This window comes from Harpia harpyja, chromosome 13 (assembly GCF_026419915.1).
Source record: "Harpia harpyja isolate bHarHar1 chromosome 13, bHarHar1 primary haplotype, whole genome shotgun sequence".
NCBI classification, from domain to species: domain Eukaryota; kingdom Metazoa; phylum Chordata; class Aves; order Accipitriformes; family Accipitridae; genus Harpia; species Harpia harpyja.
Genome location: NC_068952.1, coordinates 30,358,009 through 30,379,471, shown reverse-complemented (window position 1 = coordinate 30,379,471; position 21,463 = coordinate 30,358,009). Strand labels below are relative to the sequence as shown.

The window sequence follows — 21,463 nt, the reverse complement described above, 5'->3', positions numbered from 1 at the left end:
TGGAGCAAAATTGAATGTACTGCTACTATATAGCAATATTAGCAATATATAAATTTTATACATTCAATTGAACTATTGTATTTATAGAAATTACAACTTGATATAAAGTGTCTTTATCCTTTTTACCCTTTTTCTTTATAGAAACATCATGTCTGCTAGGGTAGACCAATCAAAGAAAAAAAAGAGAAGTTAAAATTTTAACTTGTGTGAGCCTTTCCATAATTTGCTTTCTTCTACTAATATTTTATATCGCAAGTTTTAGAAATCTTAAGCATCGAACTAGTTTAGGCCACATAAATATTTTGGAGCAGGAAAACATAGTTTTGAAGCATGCAGGCAGTGTTTCCAGTCATGTAACCTGCATATCTTTAAACACAAAAATACCTGAAAATAAGTCCGCATGTAATCCTCAGAATATCAAAGGTTTGAATAGATAGCAACCTATGGACAGAGGTGGACACAATCACTTTACGATTTGGTTTTCAGCAGTAAACTTCCCCCTCTACACCTGCATTCATGATACTGCTGCTGAATCTGTTTAATTATGTTTTTCTCTAAATAAATTGCAGTTTCATATATCTGAAAATTCTAGACTTGTGTGTGTGTGTACCTCCCACTGGTAGGGAGGCAAGTTGAAATATGCTCTCTGCAGTGGTGAAATCTTAAACGTGCAAAGCCAATTGTGCTAGTGAAAGTGAAGGAGGATCTTAAATTTCAGTTACGTAATCCAATTCTTCCCCCTTCCCCCCCCCCCCAGCTTGGCTTGAAGTGTTATATATACACTCAGAAATAAAAATTGGATGTTGAAATAGCCTGAAAATTTCCACAAGTACTTTATTCAGCCTCTTGATTTCTCCTAAGGGGCATGATCTTTCAAACTGTAAGTTCTGCAAAGCACTTGAGCACTTGCAATTTTAATTAAAGTGAGAAATTATATCGCTTTCAGTGGGACTATCCTTGGTTTTAATTTTAAGCATGAATTTACACAGGACTCACTGATTTTTATCCAAGATTTCCCAACAATAGGTCTGTTGTACCATGACTGTCTAAGGATATACACAGAGCAAATTCTGTTCAGGTTATAGTGGACTATATTTAATAGACCAACTACTAAAATTGGAAAAAGTGCACAGAAGATTTCCCAGATGGAAATAAACATGCATGCAGCATATATATCTTGTGCGCAGTAAATCCAATGCAACCAGAATGTGTCAGACTTACTACGTGTATGCTGCCCAGATGGCCTGCATAACAAACCAAAAGCTTTGGATTTGTTGCACAGTTTGTCAAATTGATCTATATGTGCACAGTGTGCATTTGTCTGGAACTTCCGGATGTCAGCATTCCTACCGCTTGTGCTCTCCCTGGCCTGACAGATGCTTGGAAATTCTGGAGAAAATTCTTCAGAGCACCTGGTAAAAATTTCGGAGACAAGTAAAAAACTTACGCTGTTTTTCTGGAGACGTGGTTGACCTGAAGTTTGTGTGTATCGCTGGATCAGAGCGAATGTGCTGAATACATCTGGATTTTGTCTAGGAAGCATAAGGGACTTTTACTTTACCTTATATTGTAACTTTACAGTTAATTTGAGAGTAGAGAAGAAATGTGAAGTTAGTGATATTATTAGTAAGAGCAACAGAGAAAATGTTAGATAGGGTATTGAAATATTTATACAGCTGATAGTGTTTCTTGCTAATGAATCTTTTACTCTGTTCAGACAATATGTAAGCCTACAAGTTTTATGTAATAATTTTCTGTGTAACTTCACTATTTTCTGATACTACAGAGGGAGGGAACAAATTAATATAATTTTGTTTTGTTTATTAATAATTTTGATTGGGCAGTTCAACTATTATTTCTCTGTTAAAGTCTTCCTTAGCCTACTGAAATGTGTAAAATAATGTTCATTATAGAGATTCTTATAGTTCTTCTTAGATTACATCTGTAATTATATATTGCATATAAATATAACTTGTAGAAATGTTTGATTGCACAATATTTTTTCTAATTGTATATAAAATTATTTTTATTTTAATAATTTTTATAATTTTTAATATAATTTTTATAATTTTTATAAAATATAATTTTATAATTTTATTTTTTAAAAATATTTTTTATTTCTTCTTTTCTAGAAAAGACCTTTCAGAATCTCAGAAGATATGCAAAGATTTGGAAGGAAGGCTAAAACACCAGAAGTCACTCGTTTCAGCCACGAATTCTAGCCGAGTTGGTGGTCTGTGTCTGAAATGTGCACAACACGAGGCAGTTCTTGCACAGACTCATTCTAATGTTCACATGCAGACCATCGAGAGGGTAACAAAGTAGGTTTGGGTGGTACTTACTTTGTCACTGAAAGTACAGTTGCGTACATTAAACCATGTAAGTCTCAATGTGTTGGGTTGCATTCATAGAGAGATGTGCACTTACGGAACAGCGGACTCCCACGTTGAAGTTATAATGCTGTGGTCCCAACCACTTTGAAATCCATGATAGTTTTGCCGCTTATTTCAACTAGGAAAGAATGTTAGTTATTATCTTGTAATTATGATACCTTGGGCTGTCCAGATAATCAGACTGTTGATAGTCTGTTTCCTGCACTTTTTGTGCAAACAAAGCCTTCACTCTGTCTGAACAAGTATTACAGAAGTCCATGTATTTTGATTATTTCCTGCAGAAGTCCCTTATTTTTCTGTAGTTGGAAGTTTTTCTGGTTCCACTTTATTATCCTTACATTTGGAGAACTTTTAGGGTACATCAGCAGGGTAATTTTTTTTTTTGTCCCCTTGAATTGGCTTAGTAGGCCAGGTGTTTGGGACAGTTTGCATTGCTCTTCCCTAACTACAAGAAGTCAGGGAAAAAAGTTCCTTTTCTTAAAAATAAATGAAATTATTTCCTGCAGCCTTTTTTTAATTGTAGATTCTATTTAAATGATAGAAACAAAAACAGCTATACAGGCTGAATATAATATATATAATTCAGAAATCCCAACAGCATTAAAATGTTTTTTCTTAAGACATTCTGCTAGTCAGTCATCTTCAAAAAGCTCTCCCTTTCTACTTGCTGCTATTAATGATAACATACTGCAGCTTTCTCAAAGTTTGTTAAACAGACATCTATTTATTGTCAGATATCTGAAGCTTCTTAGGATTTCTCAAGTTTTAGAATGAGCCTGCTAGAGATGAGGTAATGGGTCAGTTAGAAGCAAGAAGACTGAAGGGACATAGTACATATAGTCTGTCAAATGGATATTATCTCTACTCATTAGATGACTGTTGCCAGGATTTATGTATTTTTCTATTGTCAACTCCAAGAATTTTCTGGGAAAGCTCTCTATTGCTGAAAAGTCATGTGTCAAAATCTACTTTCGTAAGAAAAGTAATTACTTGCCACAGACACTGGAAAATATGAACAAACTATAAATCCGTACATTCTTGTCATCTTGTATTATAGTGCAGTTTGAAATAAAAGATTTGAGCTGACCTATTTATCTTTCTTAAACTATTATTTCAGTTTGAGATTTAACAAAATCTGAACACTCCATCTTCCTGTGATACAACTTATTAAAAACAAAGTTATTTCAGTAGGGATTTTCAAAGGGACTTCCTCCAAATCTTGTTGAAACAGAATTCAAAATATGACTGTTAGTGCTCTGGCAAATACAGCTGTGTTACCATTCCACACAACAGGAAGAAAAAAATAAAAAACAAACACAACAGTTTTCAGCCAGAATCTCTAGTTGCACCTAAAACACAGACAATTATACTCTTAATTTAAAAGCTTTCAACATATCAAAATAAGGAAAAGGTGAAATTAAGTATTACAGTTTTACTGACTGTGCTTCACCATTTGGTACAGATCTCACTTTCTTAGTTAACAAAAGTTCAGAGGAGATGTAGAATCCAGAAGTCTTATTGTTTAATTTAGTTCCAGTTTGCAGCAAAGGGCTATTGATTTTCATTTGATGTACTTAGTGATCTGAATTACTTGTTGAACCTAACCCTTCCTTTTATTTTTTTTCTCCCTATTTTACATTTAATGACAGTGTAATTTCATATTCCTTCGATCTGTTTTTTCAGAAACATACCTTTTTTTTATTGTTTGTTTTTTTAGCGTGGATCTTCATTTAGTAATGCCAACAGAATGTTGCTCAGCTTCAATATATGACTTGAGCTGTGCTGTCATTACTGGCAGTTTCACTGATGGACAATCCTTCTGAAGTGAAAGACTGGTCATCAAGCAAATGGTATTTTTAATATCTGCCAAGCTAGCAGTATGCTGTCTTTCACTCTTAACCCATGCTGGTTTTAGTCTTGCTTCATTTACCACCCTTATGTCTTTTATCTGTTAACATTTTATATTTGATATACCTGTTGGGTTTTTTTTCTCTTGAGAAAAGATACAGAAGAAATATCTGTTTTTTCTTTATATGCAGAGAAAGAGATGACTTGATGGATGCACTTGTTTCACTGAGACGAAACATGAAAGAGATGCAGCAAAGAGAATCTACTGCTTGTGAGCAAGTTAAACGAGCTCTGCAAATGGCAGAAGAGGCCAATTTAGAAAAAACAAAGGTAACTTTATTAAGAAACAAGAGCTTTTCAGTATTCAGATCTACTGCAAATATTAATTAGTTTTCATGCTAATGAGAGAATACACACATAAGACTTACCACATGTTGATATGATGTAGTAGATTTAAAAAGATTGCACTGTGTGACTGTTTGAGCAGTAACATGAACTCTATATTTGTTCTTAAATTCTCATCAAGACTGTAGGGTGTGTTGCCTTCTTAGGCCATCATTTAAATTCTGACGTAGTTTCAGAGCTAGGTGATAGAAACTGAATGGTAGAATTTTCAAAGGCATTCATGACATGTAAGATGATAATTCTCATATCACATTTCTGAGCTATTCTGGAAAGAATATTTAAAATGCTTACAAACAACTCTTTTGCCTCAGATGAGTGCAGTGCAAGAACTGATTAGCTAACAGAACTCTTTGAAGATGAGAAGTCCTGTCCGATGCTACCTACAGGAAGCTTTAGGTGTTATGTAAATAATAATGATAAAACCAGTTTTGATTTAATGCTTGTGTTAGCCCTAGTTACTATATACAATCAACCTAATTATTTCCTAACTTATTTCCTTGATATTTAGTGACATCTACTGTATTATTAGTGAATTACTGTGCAACTGAGAGAGGTTGGTTTGTGGGGGGTTTTTTTAATGAAATACTGTCGTTTTTAATAGTGGACAAGATTGATGTAATTGTTCTATTGATCAAATTGGTTATTCATCTAATGCTGTAAGAGACCCTAATGTGTGTAGGGTCTTTAACTATAATCAGTAGGGAAAAAAACAATGAGAGTTGGCAATCCTATGTACGTGTTAAATTTAACTTCAGAGTACTACAGGTCCTTGTTTTTTACTGAACAAAGAGAGAATCCCCCTGAGCCCACTGTTCACCTGTTACATCCTGTCCCTGAGGGGCTAAATTTTTAAATTGCTTACTCATTTACTTTTTTGGGGGTGGGTTCTACAGTTGTCTGATAGAAATGTTATTCACTTACTGCTATTTAAAACTGCACAAAATACTTTTCCTCCTCTGTGCAATGAAGTGAAGTTACCTGATCTTCCTCTTTTTTCATTTGGTGTTGGAAATCTTTATTTTAGTATTTAAAAAGAAAATCCCTATAAATTCTTATTCAGTGTAGCTCATGTTAGAAATGTGGCCTAAGAATATAACTTAGCAAGACAAATTAGTAGAACCTTTAATAAAATAGGTCTCCGTACCTATTCTATTTCTGCCACATAAAGAAAGCAGCTTCCTAGGGTCTCTACTGGCCACCCTCTTCACTGCAGCGAGGAAACGTGAAGTGCTATTGGTATACAAGACTGAATAGTAGTCTGTTTTTTCCGTGCTCAAGAACTGTTGTAATATGAACGATCAGGAAGAAATATTTTACTTATGCTGCATTAACTTAGCATTTTTACATGTACTGGTATTTCTCTTGGTAAGTACAAACCATCCTTTATTTTCCCAGTCCTATTGTACTCGTAAGGTAAAGTGTTGTTTTTCTTTGTAATTACCATGGAATCCAATAGAACAGCCCACATAAGTAAAGTGAGGAGTTAACACTTTGGGCTTCCAAATGCTATAATTGTAATTTCATCACCCTGTTGACAGAAGGTCTAACCTCAGGTGCTTATTATTTAAACCCACCATTTTTTCTTGTCTTACGGTTGTCTCTATAGTTTGTGGCCACTTGCTTCTTACATAGAGCAAGGAGGAGATCTGGTAAGGTTAAACTTCCACAGATGAAGCAAATCCAGGAACGCATTTTCAACATAAATGTCACAGAAGAGTAATTGTCAGAACGGTGGAGCTAACAAAATACAGGTTTCTTCTTGCAACTTACTTCTTCTAGAGTTGCATTGTTTTACATGTCTACAAAACTACAGCAGTCTTATTCAGACAATTGTTTGCTGATGCTGATGATACATTCCTACAGAAAAGGATTCATGGCAACAACAGAGGGATTCCCTCACCAAAGTAGACTTGTGATAGGAAAGCGACCCTGAGGAGGGTCCCACAGAATTGACATAAACCTAATGGAGACTGTTAGCACATTCTCTAAAAATCACGGTTTAATGTGCTTCCCTCATGAACAGCCCAACACCAAGGAAATTGCATATAGGGGGTTGGCTTTGAGTAAAAGAAAAATAAGCAGTTTAAAAAACCCCTAATTTGACAATAAAGGGTAATAAGGTAGGATTCCTAAAAGGAAGTTACTTTAGCTTCCTTGAAATAGGATATGCTGAGTATCAGTGAAAGGATGAAATGAAATCTAGTTTATTCCTGGCCTAGCAAGGTGCCTTTAGGGTGCTTTGAATGCTTCGATTTACTTTTAATGGAGTAGCGTGTTTCTGATTTAAACTGACATAACACTCAACTCCTATCCCTTTGGCAGGGATATATTACCATAAATTGATAGATTTTTTTTTTTCTCCTAGTTTTTTTGGAAGATAGTGTGTACTGTGCTTCTTGCATATGAACTTATGTTTATTTTGATAGAAAACACATCTATAACCTGTATTTTAACACTTATTAATTAAGCAGGACATTTATGAGTTTTCAGTAGAATTAATCTTCTTTATTTGACAAACCTGAAACTAAAAAAAAAAAAAAAAAAATTGTTTCTTTGTATCTTTACTTACTTCTTCCAGGTTTCTTCTTAGCCTTCTGCAGTCAGTAATTCATTTCACGGGGGAGAGTGAGTAGAAGTGCGTACATTATTTATTTATTTATTTTTCCTTCAGCTATGCAGGAATTTTAAATGCAAGGCAAATAATCATCTTAGTTTTAGAAGAGCAGCTACCTGTTTGGAAAATACACTTTGAAAAATGTTTCCATCATTGCTGTGACTCCTAAAAGCAATTAGATTTCTAAATTACAGTAGGGCATGTATGTACATACAAACATATGCATGTGTTTTCAATTTGTTAGTCCTATTCTAGATGTTAACACAGTAGGGTATGTATAAACATTATAACAACTATGTAAAAAAACAGAAGATGGCCTTTCTAATAGCAAATTGGGTTTCTCTGAAGGCATTAGATAAATACCATATTTGTTTAAAATTTTAGGTTTCTTCCACTTAAAATAAATAGTTTTTTCTAGGCTCTAGTCCAGTGTGAGCAGCTGAAAAGTGAGATGGAGCGGCAGAAGAATCGTCTTGAAAGGGAGTTAGCTGCACAGCTAAGTAAGAGGACTGATGAAAAAGAAGCGCTGCGGGAAGAAATGAAGAAGGAAAGGGAGGACTTGGCAGCAATGGTATGAGTTGGGTTTTTTTTTCTATTTGTGTATTAAAATGAGTGTATCGTCCTCCTTAAACTTGCTGTTTGCTTGTCTTTCATTTTGTTTCAGTTTTCGATTTGAGAGCTCAATACATCACTTCCACCATTGCTTTAAAGCAGTGGTAGATAAGTGATCCTTTGAGTCTGAATAACGGGTTTGTGCTATGTCACTAGATACATACTAAGTCGTTGATGTTACGCACTTTATTTTAGTTTGCATAATATTTTCTAATGCACTTTGTCCAAGTAGGAAAGGGTTAAGTAATATGTGATGCAAGGTTTGTACCTAGCTTCTTATAAAGATTACTGTTTAAGTTGTGCTAACTTGTTGACTTGGCATGTCAAATTTAGGATTCTTTGTTAATTTGAGCTTACATATACATATATATTAATGTTATGATATGGTATTTGCTTTCTAATATGGGTTTTTACAGAGTAATCTTACCATATGCTTAATATGCCCACCTGCAGAAATGTGTTGGAATCTCTTTTCTCACTTTTACTGATGTTTATAAACTCTCTGAGACAGAATCTGTCTCATCATTTATACTGTGACCATTGCAACAGAGCCTTGATAACCTTGTTTCAGACTTCTAGATGCTAGTGTATAAAACATAAGGGTTTTCTGCCCAATGGAATCTACAGAGGAAACCTCATGCTAACAGCAGTAAGCCTGTGAGACGTGACAGAGGAGGCACTTCTAAGGAGATTGGAGAAAAAAATGGGAAGAAGAGTAGAGAGAGAAATGCTCCATGAATTAGTGGTTTTCATGCTTGTTTGATGTGCAACCTCTTCAACCATTTTCTGGTGGAGGTTTGGAAACAATATAGTGAATTTCTCTTCTGATTGTAGGCTTTTTCCATATTTTGGGGCTCCTTTTAGAAATAAGCCATACTGTTTACAAAATCTGGAGAGCACAGACTGAACAGGGTAAACTACTTGAGTGTTTAAAAAAGAGGAGGTTCTTTAGTAGTGGTGGTGGTTGTGAAATGGCTGGAAAGCTACTAACATAAACAAGGAACCAATGTGGTTGTATTTCTGGTATTATGAGATGGTGGAATAATGTTCTGAAGCTGCTACAGGAGGTCAAAGCCTTTGACTCCAGTTCCAGATAATAAAACAGGAATTAAGCACAGTGATAGCGGCTAGGTGATATTTAAGAAAGTGAACTGTTGTAAGTGATCATCAGAAATCTGTTGCCACGGAAACTGAAATAAAAAAAATTAACCTTACACTGGAGACAATGAGACATTATTAAGCAATTCCTTGTTTGACTCCTTGCTATCTATTGGAAGTCATCCCTCTTATGCATTTAGTTATTTAGTTACAGATTTGCTGTAGAGCAGAGTATGCACTCCAAAATACAGCCTATTAGACAAACATTTCATACCTTTTTTTTGGTAGAATAATTCACTCCATGTCATCACATTACTTTGTATTTCATCACCCACTGAGATGTGTTTTACTGGAACTGATTCCCACTTTGAGTAGTTGTAGTCCTTTTTTTAAATCCTACATACATATTAACATATAGTGGCACTATGATGATGTCATGCATGGTAATTAAAGATTTGGGATGACTTTGTAGAAAACTATGAGCTATATGCATGACTTATGCCTACGTATGATTAACTACTTTTATATTTGCGGGTTATGAGATGGTAGAAATGGTATACTGTGCATCAAGTCAACCTCGATATGAATATTTTATCGCTTACTTTATGGAGTGATTTGTTTGAAGGGGAGAATTGGCATGATACATGAATCAGGTGAATGTATAATGAGTGAAAAATAGTTATGAATATATAATCCTCTAGGTTTAGCTTTGAATTCCTGTAAGTTAACCTAGAACTGTCAGACACCATTATTTCCACTTATATTAGTAAGCTTCAGGGCCAAGTAGCTGAAGGGTCACTGTCTCTGTTTTATTGTTACATTTTTTTAACATTCAGCAAGATTTGATCTGAATTACATTAGAATTTTTAACATACTATTTCTATATGGGTTTTGTACAACATCATGCTTTGATCTATAGTGCTGAAATGGTTTCTGAACTTGAAAATTAATTTAAGATCTGTGGTTGCAATAACAGTTTTCTTTAGCTGGGGGAACGTGCTTTGGTTTAAACCAGTCTACATAAGGATGGATAAGAAGGTGTTAAGTAGTACTTTTGCAGCTGGAAGACTAATGCAACCAGCTGCTTCTGACACTTTGACCATACTAACAAGTCCTGGAGACTAGTCTGGTTGATGAAAAGCTTCAAATAAACTAGTGTATGATAAATGAATTCAAAATAACAAACATATTGTTAAAATCATTTAGCCATATTCTGTTACATTTTTAATTTATATTTTTATTATATTTTATTGTATATATATTTTTTATTATATTTTTAATGCTATGTATTTTGGCTACATGCAGTTGCTTTCAAGGAGAAAGTCCCACAAGATTTAGATCTGTGGTTGGTCAAATTGCATCATTACAATGTTCTCGGGCTTTTTGCAGGTGATGTCCATGTCTGAGAATGTGGCCATGTTGGAGGCTCAGGTAGAGAGAATTACAAGGGAAAAGAACTCTCTAGTTAACCAGTTAGAAGAATCACAACATCAGCTTGCATCTCATGAAATGGAGATGAATAAGGTAAGCACATTTATATAAATGAGTATTGAGCTTGGTATTCCTTATCATCGTGACCTGAAAGATGAGACTTTTTTTTGTTCTGCATTTTCTTCTGTATTGGTAAAGAACGTGTGATAAATGTAAACTTCATCTGAATATCCCAGAGGCACAGTTTTACAAGTAAAAAGATAACTTTTTCAGTCTGCCAAGTCACCTTGTGATGCAAAAGCTAACCTTTCTACCTTGCAGAATATGCAGACTATTTAAAACTGCAATCCAGTGTTTCATTAAAAATTGCATTTTATATGAGTGAGACAACATAGTATTCAGCCCTGTCTTGTAATTGCTACCTCTGGGACATGCGGTGCTAAAATAAATGGAGCTGTATCAAATCACTGGTTTTCAAGTACTTTCCTGTAGAATTTGTATGTGGTGTACTGCTTTATTCATTAATATTGATGGTATGCCTTTTACAAAGAGATCTTTCTTCTAGTTAAGAATTACAGCATAACATCTATCTATGTATGTGTATTGCTTCTGGGTGCTTTATTTTGCACATTTCTCAATCTATTAGAGCCTTAATTTGGGTCATAACACGAGAAAGAAAAAACAATTGCCATCCAAAATTTATGCTGGGAGATGACACATTGTTAAAGTGATTATTTTTATTAGCTTAGTTTTCATCATTCACTTGTTATTTCTTAACTTCAACTTCATGAAGATGAGAGGATGCTAAATTTCTATAGAATAGACAATCTGAGAATTCAAATTTGTTACAACCTCTTGAAATGCCTGTATACCTTACCAATAATCCTAGGGCCAATCCTACCTTCTCAGTTGTTAATTACAAGGTTTTGGGGAGCAATTAATTCTTTAGGCTGCTAGAGACTTCTGGAGAAGTTTTCAACAGTTCCTGTCTTCCTCTGCTGCCCCTGCTGGTAGAAATAGATGAAAGTATTGCAGAAAATTGACAGGAAAAAGTCATCCAAACTTACTAAAAAATTTAATTCAATTACAGCTGAAGAACAAATGAGGGAGCATTTTAAGAATGTCAGAATGGCTTGGTTTACCATTTCTGAAACACACCTTTGGTTTTTCAGACTGGGTTCACAGATGACTAGCACCGCTTACAGGGGTAGGGAGGTGGGGAAAGAGGTAGTAGGTATAAATATCCATTGGTCTGGAAAGAACAATTTTATAGCCTACTGATCTGAAGCAATCTCTCAGGAGAGTGACACTGTGGTTCCAGTCTCTACTTCAGTTAATGTTAATCAATACAAAGTTGAATAGGTGGCCACCTTGCAGTAGTCTAGGCTGTGTTTTCATTGCACTGTCCTGAGAGACTGGAAAACTGCATTTGTGTCCCTGTTCTGAATTGAGGAGTCTCGAACATCCTGGAGGAACGTCCTGACCATTGAGCTGTCAGGACTATGTGCATGACCCTGACATTTTTCATTGGCTATGTAAGTGACATCTATGTCTGTTTGTGAATCTGACCCCTCATTTCCAAACTCGGTTTGCCATTATTAACAACAGCAAATAACAACATTTTTCCTTTTGAGTTTTATGTGAAATATTTTCTTCTGCATGCACCAGAAGAAAAAAGTTTGGAGTGAGAATCTTTTTCCTTCATTTTGAACTATGAGGAGACTGAAAAATCCATTATTAGGACAGCACCATCTGCTGATTCTTCTGCGTTATTCACTTTGTATGATGTATGGGGGAGCTGAAGGCAAGGATGGCTGTATTTTTTTTTTTTTTTAATTTTGCTTCTAGGAAGTGACATAGTGCACTTTGTTACATCCTTCATATAAAGTAAGGAGGAGGTAGAAAGGCAGAGTTGGCAATCTATGCAGTTGCATCTTAGGATTTTTTAGTTGCATATGATATTTCAGTATTAAAAAAAAAATACTTTAGAACTTTGCCATTCGTCAGAGCATTTTTTACCTTGCATTATTTGCAACAGGGCTAAATTCACAAGCTGTCTTTTGAATTAATAGGTGACACTGCTTCTTAAACTTATGACAGTTGGTTTTGTTTTTTTCCTAAGGTGATTTGATTGCAGTATGCATATTTACTTTTACCCTACCTTTTTTTTAAGAAGAAGAAAAAAAAAAAGTGAAAATGAGAAGAGGTATGAGACTGAAAAATAGAAATTAATTTGGGTTGTAGAGTGCGTGTGAGGAGATTGCTGAGAAGCACAGAGGATTGTAGTTGCAAATTAAAAGTGCGTACATATAGGAAGCAAGTGAAAGAATGTAAGTGGGGCGCAGGGAGGCAGAGTGAGTTGGAAAGAAAATTCTTCTCTAAGAGTAGCTGTGAGTAAACACATTTGTGTTCTTGTTAGGGAATGTGCATGTATTTATGTTTGGTTAATTAAGGTGAAATGAACAGACACAAATTGGAGGTGATTGCACAGGATAAGGACAAAAAGGGGACAGCTTGTCCACCATCCTTCTCCATTCCCAACAGATAAGATCAAATAGAATCCTTTAAAAGTCTTAGATATGGAAATGGGAGAATGACATCCCTGCACAGCAGTAGTGAAAGTTATGTGGAAGGGATTGGTGTGGGTTTTTTTTCTTTCTTGCCCCTAACCCCTCCCCAGACCCTTTGAAGTTGAGCTGTCTTAAGGTGGAAAGGAATGAGGAAGTAACATAATGAACATCCCAACAGCAGAGAATAATTGTTGCCTTTGTGGAAGTGATACTAGATTTCTTTAAATGTTGCTTTAATCCCTTTCTTCTGGCCCATGCATATATTTGAATTAGACATTGTTTTTAAAGAATTTATTTTCATTTTGCAGTAAGTCTATTATGCTCTGATCTAACTTTGAAAATTACTGTATTAACATCTAAACATTTTCTTTCTTAACAGTGGAAAATGGGCAAGATAAGAAACTATGCCCTTATATACGAGTGTGATAGATCCTTCTAGGTTTTGAAAGTGTTGACATAGACTTTCTTGGGATTTTGGAGAGAATGGGAGAAGAATATAAAACCAGCAACTGTAGTTTAACTGTATTTAGTAGCACATATATTTACAACATAAATATTTATACTTAGAAAAATCTTGATCCAAATATAATGGAATCTAGAAGGCACTGCATATTTCAAAGTTAATGACTATATAGAGAATTCAGATCCACCTTTTTATATAAAAACATTTACCATATGTAGTCTTAAAATATCTGTAAATTAAAATATGTTACATTTAAATGACCTCTAGAGGGCACCAAAAGATCTAATTGCAAACCCTGGGCTATGGATTCTTCAAGCTACAGATCATGTTGTCTGTATAATCTAACAGGTGTGTGGAGAAATGCGCTATCAGTTGAATCAAACCAAAATGAAGAAGGATGAGGCAGAAAAGGAGCTCAGAGAGTACAGAACAAAAACTATAAGGGAGCTTGAAATTAAGGACCAGGTAAGAGATAATACTGCTATAACTTTGCAGTTATTAGAAGCCTAAGTAGGGTTATTTCGGAAGCTGGAATGATTAGTTTTTCTAATAGTGGTCATTTATTACTGTTAAATGGTTTCTAAATTAATGGCAACAAGCCAGCTGTTACTATTAAATAAATACCTCTTGGTTATCTTATTCTTGTTTTCAGCCCTAGTATGTTCAATTTTAGATAATACTCATCCCATGCTTTCATATAGAATTACTCTATCATATGTATTCATACAACGTACTTAAATTGTATGTACTGTATACATATATTTATACACTTTTTCTCACAAGTAAATCCACATATAATTATGCATACATGCAGCCTGACAAAACATTAAAGACTAAGTATAACCTAACGATACCAGAAATGAAAATCATATATCTTCCTTTTTTTTTTTTTTTTAAGATTCAAGGTTAATGAATGCTGGGATTCATAGAAAAGTTTTAAAAAAACCAAACCAAACCAAAAATATCCTTCTAGAAAAAATAACTATATAAAAATTCCACTAGGCATTAGTTGTTGATTATCTTAAAACTGTGTTTTATAATAATACAAAAACCAGTATATGCCTTACAGGTGGTCTGTGAGAAAACATCCCGTGCAGTAAGAAAGATTATTAGAGTAACCTGCAACATACTTGGCAAGCAGCTCGAACAGGTGTAATCTGCATCTTTTGAAGTGCCCTTTTGTTGAGGTTCTATCCGTTTTTTCTCTAGGTATTCAAACTTCCAGCTATTCCTTTATAAGTTGTGATTTGCACATGAGAGTGGATGTCTTCTGAATACACATGTATAAGATGCACATGAGGATCTTTTTTTTTTAATATACATTTTTGTTATTAGAGCAGCCTATCCAACAGGTTTTAAACCATTCTTTTTTTTTTAAATAAGTGAACAAATTGGTCCCTGTGTAAGAATATATGTAGGGAAAAATGCAGTATTTCTAAAATCATATTTTTATTTACCAGTTTCCCAAAATTTTCATGTAGGACAGTAAGTTTATTAACTTAATAAAGTATGAGCTTCGGCTGGAAGCAATATTAATTCAAATTATAATCAAAAGATATGTAAAATCCAAAAGAGAAGCTTATTAGATAAAGTAACTCCTCAATATGTATAGAAAATCATCCAGCACAAAAAACCAGGGGCCTTAAAGCAGTTTGTTTTCAGGGTTGGCTTTTTTTTTTTTTTTTTTTTTTTTTTTTTTTACTCCTGCATCCTTTAGGCCTAAGGACACTTTGAAAAACAAAAAACAGGCTTGTCGTCTGTGTCTTGACAGATATCACAGATAAGAGAGTTGGCATAATCTTGGCATACAAATAAAACAGGATGTGTTTAATAAGATATTTGAAGAAGTATCTTGGATTTTAAATCCTGTTCTCCAACTTGCTTCAGGATTGCCTTTTGAACAAATTGCAAAATTTAACAAAATATTTTAACCTCGTGTATCGACATACTGGTATTTTATTCAGTGTGGGAATGAATACACCAAAATGTGGTGATTTATAGTTCAATATAATTAAAGGAAAGTGATAGGAGGGGGAGTTCCTATCAGCAAAGATTATTAGAGTAATTCAGTAATTACGTAAAGTACTTATATTGTTCAAATATGATTGTTGGTTCCTCAAAAAAAGGAAAACAAACTATTTTGAAATTCTCAGGCTCAGCATCTAGCAGCTGTTTTATAGCTGTGGTGCTAGTAATAAAGTTCTGTATAGGTCCTAATATTTAACATGTTAAAAGGTCACCAAAATGATTGTGTGTACGTTTTGGGGTTTTTTGTTTGTTTGTTTTACTGTTTGTTTTAAATCAAATTTTAACAAATGTTAATAAGTAATCGCAAATTATTTCATTTAAATGAAATGAAAACAGTTCAATCACATCTATCTTTTTATTGAAAGAAAAACCTAAAATGTTTCATCTTATATGGCACTGAATAACAAACAGTAATTGTTCTTTGGTCTCTCAGCCATGACCTGACCTTCTGGCTAAGAGACAGAGTTGATACCTTCCTTGGCCACCATCTGTTCATAATAAATACATAATTCTTTTTTAAGAGTAGAGAAACAATAATGTATCAGTATTTTCATGCTATTCTATATTAAATGGTGCATTTTTCTGTTTTAAAAGCAAAGAAATGTTTTTCAGATTGCCTTTTGATATATTGAAAGTGAGTTTACTGTTTCTTGACATATGATTGTATTTTTAATTGTGCTGTGGATAAATTTTAGTTTTGAAGATGTATTTTAGTTTATATGTGGTGACTTTTAAAAAGGGATTAAAGTTATTCAGGTGTGTCAGAATAGGCAGAAATCCCCATATGTACAATTTAGGGTCATCAGATACGTATACTTATATGTCAGTAAATGCAGATATGTATTTATCATACACTGATATTTATAAAGTACTTCAAAACTACATTTGTGTCTTTTAGGAGAATTAAAGGGAGTATATATCTTTGGTTTTATTCTCTTTTATTCTAGTATGTCTTTTCCTATCTTTATTACTCAGTTAGGACTAATAACAAACATTGGCACCTTGGTATGACTACCTGTTGTTAATATTTGACATGAATATTTCTTAAAATAAAAATGAAGAAGCAATGAGCAATGTTACTATTTAAATTGAATAAGTATTTTGTAATGTCATCCATCATGATCCTGATTAACATTAAGATTGTGGCAGGGGGGCAGGGGAAGACATATACCACACAGTTTCTCTACACAAAAACTGCATCTGTTCGTCTGGCCCAGTATGTTGTAAAGTAGCATAACCTACTGCCCGCTCTTTTTCTCTCTCAGCCCTCCCATTGTGGATGTAGCTGTGCAGAAGTAACAGTGCCTTACTTAATACTTTTCCTTCTTAGGAACAAGCTTTGTAAGTTACACGAGTATAATGCCTTCATGGCAGTAAACTGTGTCCACACTAGGGGTTGTACTAGCACAGCTATATCAGAGAAAAGTCACGCCCTAACCTAAATAGCTATTATCAGAATAAAAATTTTGTGGCATATTTAACACAGCAGGACTTCACTTTTATAATACTTTTTCTGTGAATTTGGAAGCACTGCATGGCATAATTTGTGCATTTCTAATAGAAATCATACTTCTGACACACTATGAAATCATTTCCTCAGATTAGCATTGCTTGCTCTTTTCTGCTCTGCATTATAAAAATAAAAATGAAGCACACTGTTAATCATTTGCTTTCTGTTTGTCTGTAAATCATTTTTATTTGGCTTATAAAATCTTGCAAGCTTCAGCATGTAGAAGTGAAAACAGTTTTGTAGTATTGATTTATGCAGTCCCAGCCAATTTGGGCATCATCCTTATTAGATAGTTCTTACCAGTAGCATTGCACCACTGGGAGTTGTGGTCTCCTTGTAATAAAGTAACAGGACATGTTAAATCCAACTTCAGAAACTAACTGAAGCTTTTAAATTTATTTTACCATGTTTTGAGGAATCAGATAAATACTTTGTGTAGAAATAAATCCAAGCCAGTAAACATAACCTGTAAAAAGCCATTTTTTTAATACTGTCTTTAAAATTGAGCAAATGTCATTTGAAGCAGGGCATTACAGAATTCTGTTTCCTACCTTGTAGGTGACAGAATGAAAAGCTCCAGAAATATTATACCAAAACCCACAAATTTTTAAGAGTTGCCTGTATGGAAGCTCATGAGCTCAAATAAAAGGAAGTTGGAGTGTCACAGATACACACAACCTATAGAAATGGAAAGAGCTACACATCAAAGCATTTTTGTGTAGTATGACAGAACCTAAATGATATATCTGTACGCTATAGACTGACAATTTTGCAGACAAATAAAAATCTGGCAAAATTGCAGTCCAAAAGCATTTTGCCAAAAGGTATTTTGGGAATGTTTAACTCATTTGTCATAAATCTGTGATTTATAGTAACCTAATTTAGACATTATAAGTGGAGAGATTACTGACTCTGTCTTCATCAGAAATAATGCAGGCCAAGAATTTGGATATATATCCTGGAAATGCTGCAGTGTCCGATGCAAGACCAATACAGCCTTCTGAAGACACTGATTCACTGATACGTCTTTTTATGGGTAGATACCAGGCTTCCATGAGTGAGGCTTTAAAATACTAGATTTTTCACAAGCTGGGACATTCAGGATATCACCAGATGTTTTGAAACTTGCACATTTTAATAATGCTGATGAAGATGGGTTAGGATTGTGTGTTATATGTATTCTTGTAACAGTTCTATACCTAAGATTTTGTGACCTCATTAGTTAAAAAGATGCTCTGGAAGTTCTGTTTTGAAAAGAAAGTCTGTTAAATCAGTAAACATACTTGAATACTATTTGGCAGGGTGGAAAAACCCAAAACCCAGCAGACAGCTTGAAACTCTTAGCATCAAATTTTCTTACCTGGTCTGACCTTGAGTATAATGGCCTTAAAAGTAGCAAAACCAAATTGCTTTTGGACAAGAAAGCATTAAGAAAATGTGATAACCTTTGCTGTAACAGAACTGTTTAATGTATCACTTTCAGTTTGGGGCATTCAACGCACTAATTTGAAAATGGGTAAATAAGGAGAGAGTAAAATCATAGTATTTTATGCCTTGCTTTCCTACAAATTTTCTGACCTGTTCAGGAGGAACATCATTCTTTTTTATAACTGAACTTACTAGCTCGTCTCAAAGTTTTTGAGGAAAAACATTGATCTACAACGATGCAATATATAACAAAAGAAATGTTTAATTACAGTTATGATATGGCTGCTGCTGCTCTGCTGTGGCATCGCTTTCCTCTGTCAGCCATCCATTCCTCAAGGATGAATGGTATTAGCAGCCTTCGTTAAATTCTTTGTCCATGTTTCCATAAGAAAAATCGTTGGGAGTGGGATTCCCAGTAGTAGAATTTTCTGTACTGATTGTCCTGCATTTTCTGTGCTGGTCTGCTTCCCCTAAGCAGCTGGCCTTCTAAGAGGAACAACACAGCTGGTAATCAGGATTTTATTGTTCATAGGTGTAGTTGGCCCACGTAACCTTGATCCATGTTCTGTCATCCACTGTGATGTCACCCCATTAGTATATGGACAAAGAAAATAATTTATGTGCATTAAACATTATTCATGGTAGGAAAAGAATTGCATAGCTCTTAGTGTAGTGTGTATATGCATTATATTTAAAGAAATGCTTGTTTTCTGTTGGTTTTTTTCTTCTTCTTAGACTACAAAAATGCTTGCTTTATCAATAGTCATTGTGCCAACAATCAGAAGAAAAGGAGTGTACAAGTCCCTGACTATCACTTGTCGGTTGTTACTGCATAGGTTTTCTTTCCAGCTATTCCTTAATGATGTCCAGGAAACAAGACCCAATCCCACATCAGTAATCTCAAATATGTGTTTGAAAGGATAAAAGGAGTAAGTTTTGTTCTCTCCTGTTTTTCAGTAATGAAGTAGGAGTAATCTTCCCCTTCCTTTTTTCTATATGCATCCCTCCTTTTCTGAAATTCCTGTATCAGCAAGCAAATGATCTATTTTGCATGACCCCATTCTCCCTGCTGTCCCTGTCCACGCCCCAGTGCAATCCATTGAAAAAAAAAAAAAAAAAAAAAAAAAATCTTGTTCCACTGTGGAACAAAATCACTTTCCTATCTCTGCTGGTGGCTGCTAAGCTAATCTCTAGTACAGGAATGTTGTCTGTTAAGATGTGACTGCAGTAATCTCTATGGGTTTGGAAGTTTTGTTCCCGAAATAGTATTTCAGTTCAAATATTTTGGCAAATTGAAAGCAAATTTTTTCAGGAAAATAATGAGGTAAAATCCTTGTATAACATGTTACAGTCATTCACTCTTGTCTGTTTCCCACGGTATTTATCCACAGTATCCTGGGGCTATGTTGCTCTTTGGGAGTTTGCACAAGGACAGACACCTAAGATTATTGCTTAATTAAAAAATTGTGTGTATATTCATAAATATATACTTAGCAACATGATTTTTTTCTTGCCCCAGCTAACAGTTGCAGGTAGAAAGCTTCCTTCAACAGGATTTAAAGATGTGTACATTTAAGGGCATTCCCTCTCCATGCTATTCCCAGGAAGTTCTTCCAGCACCGCTGCTCTTCCTAGCAAACTGCGGTATCCTGTCTCTATTAATTCTCAATCTTTTTGGAAGCAGAGGGTTTGTGGCTGCTGACCTTTGCTTAGGTAATGGCTCTTGTCTTGAGGCTCTGCCTTTTGGTGAAGTACATGGGGTGCCATAGTACTGCCAGATGCTGTTACATTTCTTCGCAGTACAAGTGACAATGTGGTCACAAAACTACCTCTCTTTGAGGAGTTCAAGAGTCCCACCAGATCAGGCTAGAGTAATAGCCATCCAACAAATTCCAGCCTGCACTGCTTATCTAGGTTATGTCTTTGCTTGTGCCTCTGGTCTTTAGAGGTCAATTGGTTTGTGAGCCAGCCATAGGGAAAACCTTTCAAAGGAACAGTGTGTGTTTCTTGGGGTTACTTCTCTTCTTGTGTTTCTGCTCACATTAGTTGCCTTTCATGTCATGAAAGGTTTTCAGACTTCTGTTTTGGGCTAAATGATTTGTAGAATTTAGTTATCTTTTTTTTTTTTTTTTTTTTTGTGAATTGACCTCTTCGAAAGAGGTGGTCTTTGTGCACTCTTTTAAGCCTCGTGTACATTGTATTTCTTACTATTTATTTGTATATTCTCACAGCTTTATAATATATCTACTTCCAGAAAGGAGGTTTCCCCTTTAAAAGCAAATTTAGTTTTCATAACTGCTTTGTGTGTTCATTCAGATTTGAATGGGAAGCAGCAGTAATTCATATAGAGTGCAAAAGGGAGAAAAATATTGTTGGGACGTGGCGGGGGTTAACCTCGTGATGGTCCGAACTCTCTTTACAAAGTTGGATAGTTCTTCAGGTGCAATATGCTATGTCAGATGGCCGTGCCTGGGAGGTCTGAGGTTTAGAGACCACTCAGAACCTAGAGTTGCTTGATTGATATCAGGATTAGGATAGAAATGACTTCAAGTGACCCCTGCTGCATATGGACTGATAGTCATCTTTCTTCCAAGTAAAATACCTCGAAATCATGGTACAAAAGCAGTCTTGTTTTGTTGGTTTTTTTAAATTAAAAAATAATAAATAATAAAATACGATTAGTATTATAGTAGGGTATGATTGTTCTGTTCCTGATTAATTAGTATATTAATAAGTAAAGAAAGCAACATGATTGAGATCAGTGTTAGACAATGCAAAAATTTCCTGTCGCTGTTATATATATTTAAGTGTATGTGAACGGCTATGCTGGCGGCATCTCTTAAAAAGACCTTAATTATAGCTTCAGTCCTGTGCACTATCACTGGTCTCATTGATTTGAAGGGCTACATTGGTAGATGAAACTAAGCATGTGAGCATCAGGGCCTGTAAAATTTTACTGTGTATTAATTTGAAGTGTATGTGTTTCTTATAGATGTTGATTGCCTTTTGGGGATGTACCTGCAAATAACAACCACCAGAGTAATTACATTTCACTTTTTATTA

At 34.7% G+C, this 21,463-nt stretch overlaps 1 protein-coding gene across 8 annotated transcripts in view; it reads left to right on the top strand.

Moving 5' to 3' along the window:
- Positions 1 to 21,463, top strand: part of SDCCAG8 (SHH signaling and ciliogenesis regulator SDCCAG8) — a 116,599-nt gene that overhangs the window by 18,941 nt on the left and 76,195 nt on the right. For all 8 annotated transcript variants that reach the window (XM_052806468.1, XM_052806467.1, XM_052806466.1 and 5 more), the window contains exons 8-12: positions 2,133 to 2,321; positions 4,433 to 4,571; positions 7,679 to 7,831; positions 10,360 to 10,494; positions 13,783 to 13,899. In XM_052806468.1, coding sequence (XP_052662428.1) covers positions 2,133 to 2,321; positions 4,433 to 4,571; positions 7,679 to 7,831; positions 10,360 to 10,494; positions 13,783 to 13,899 — 733 coding nt within the window. The remainder of the gene's footprint in view (positions 1 to 2,132; positions 2,322 to 4,432; positions 4,572 to 7,678; positions 7,832 to 10,359; positions 10,495 to 13,782; positions 13,900 to 21,463) is intronic.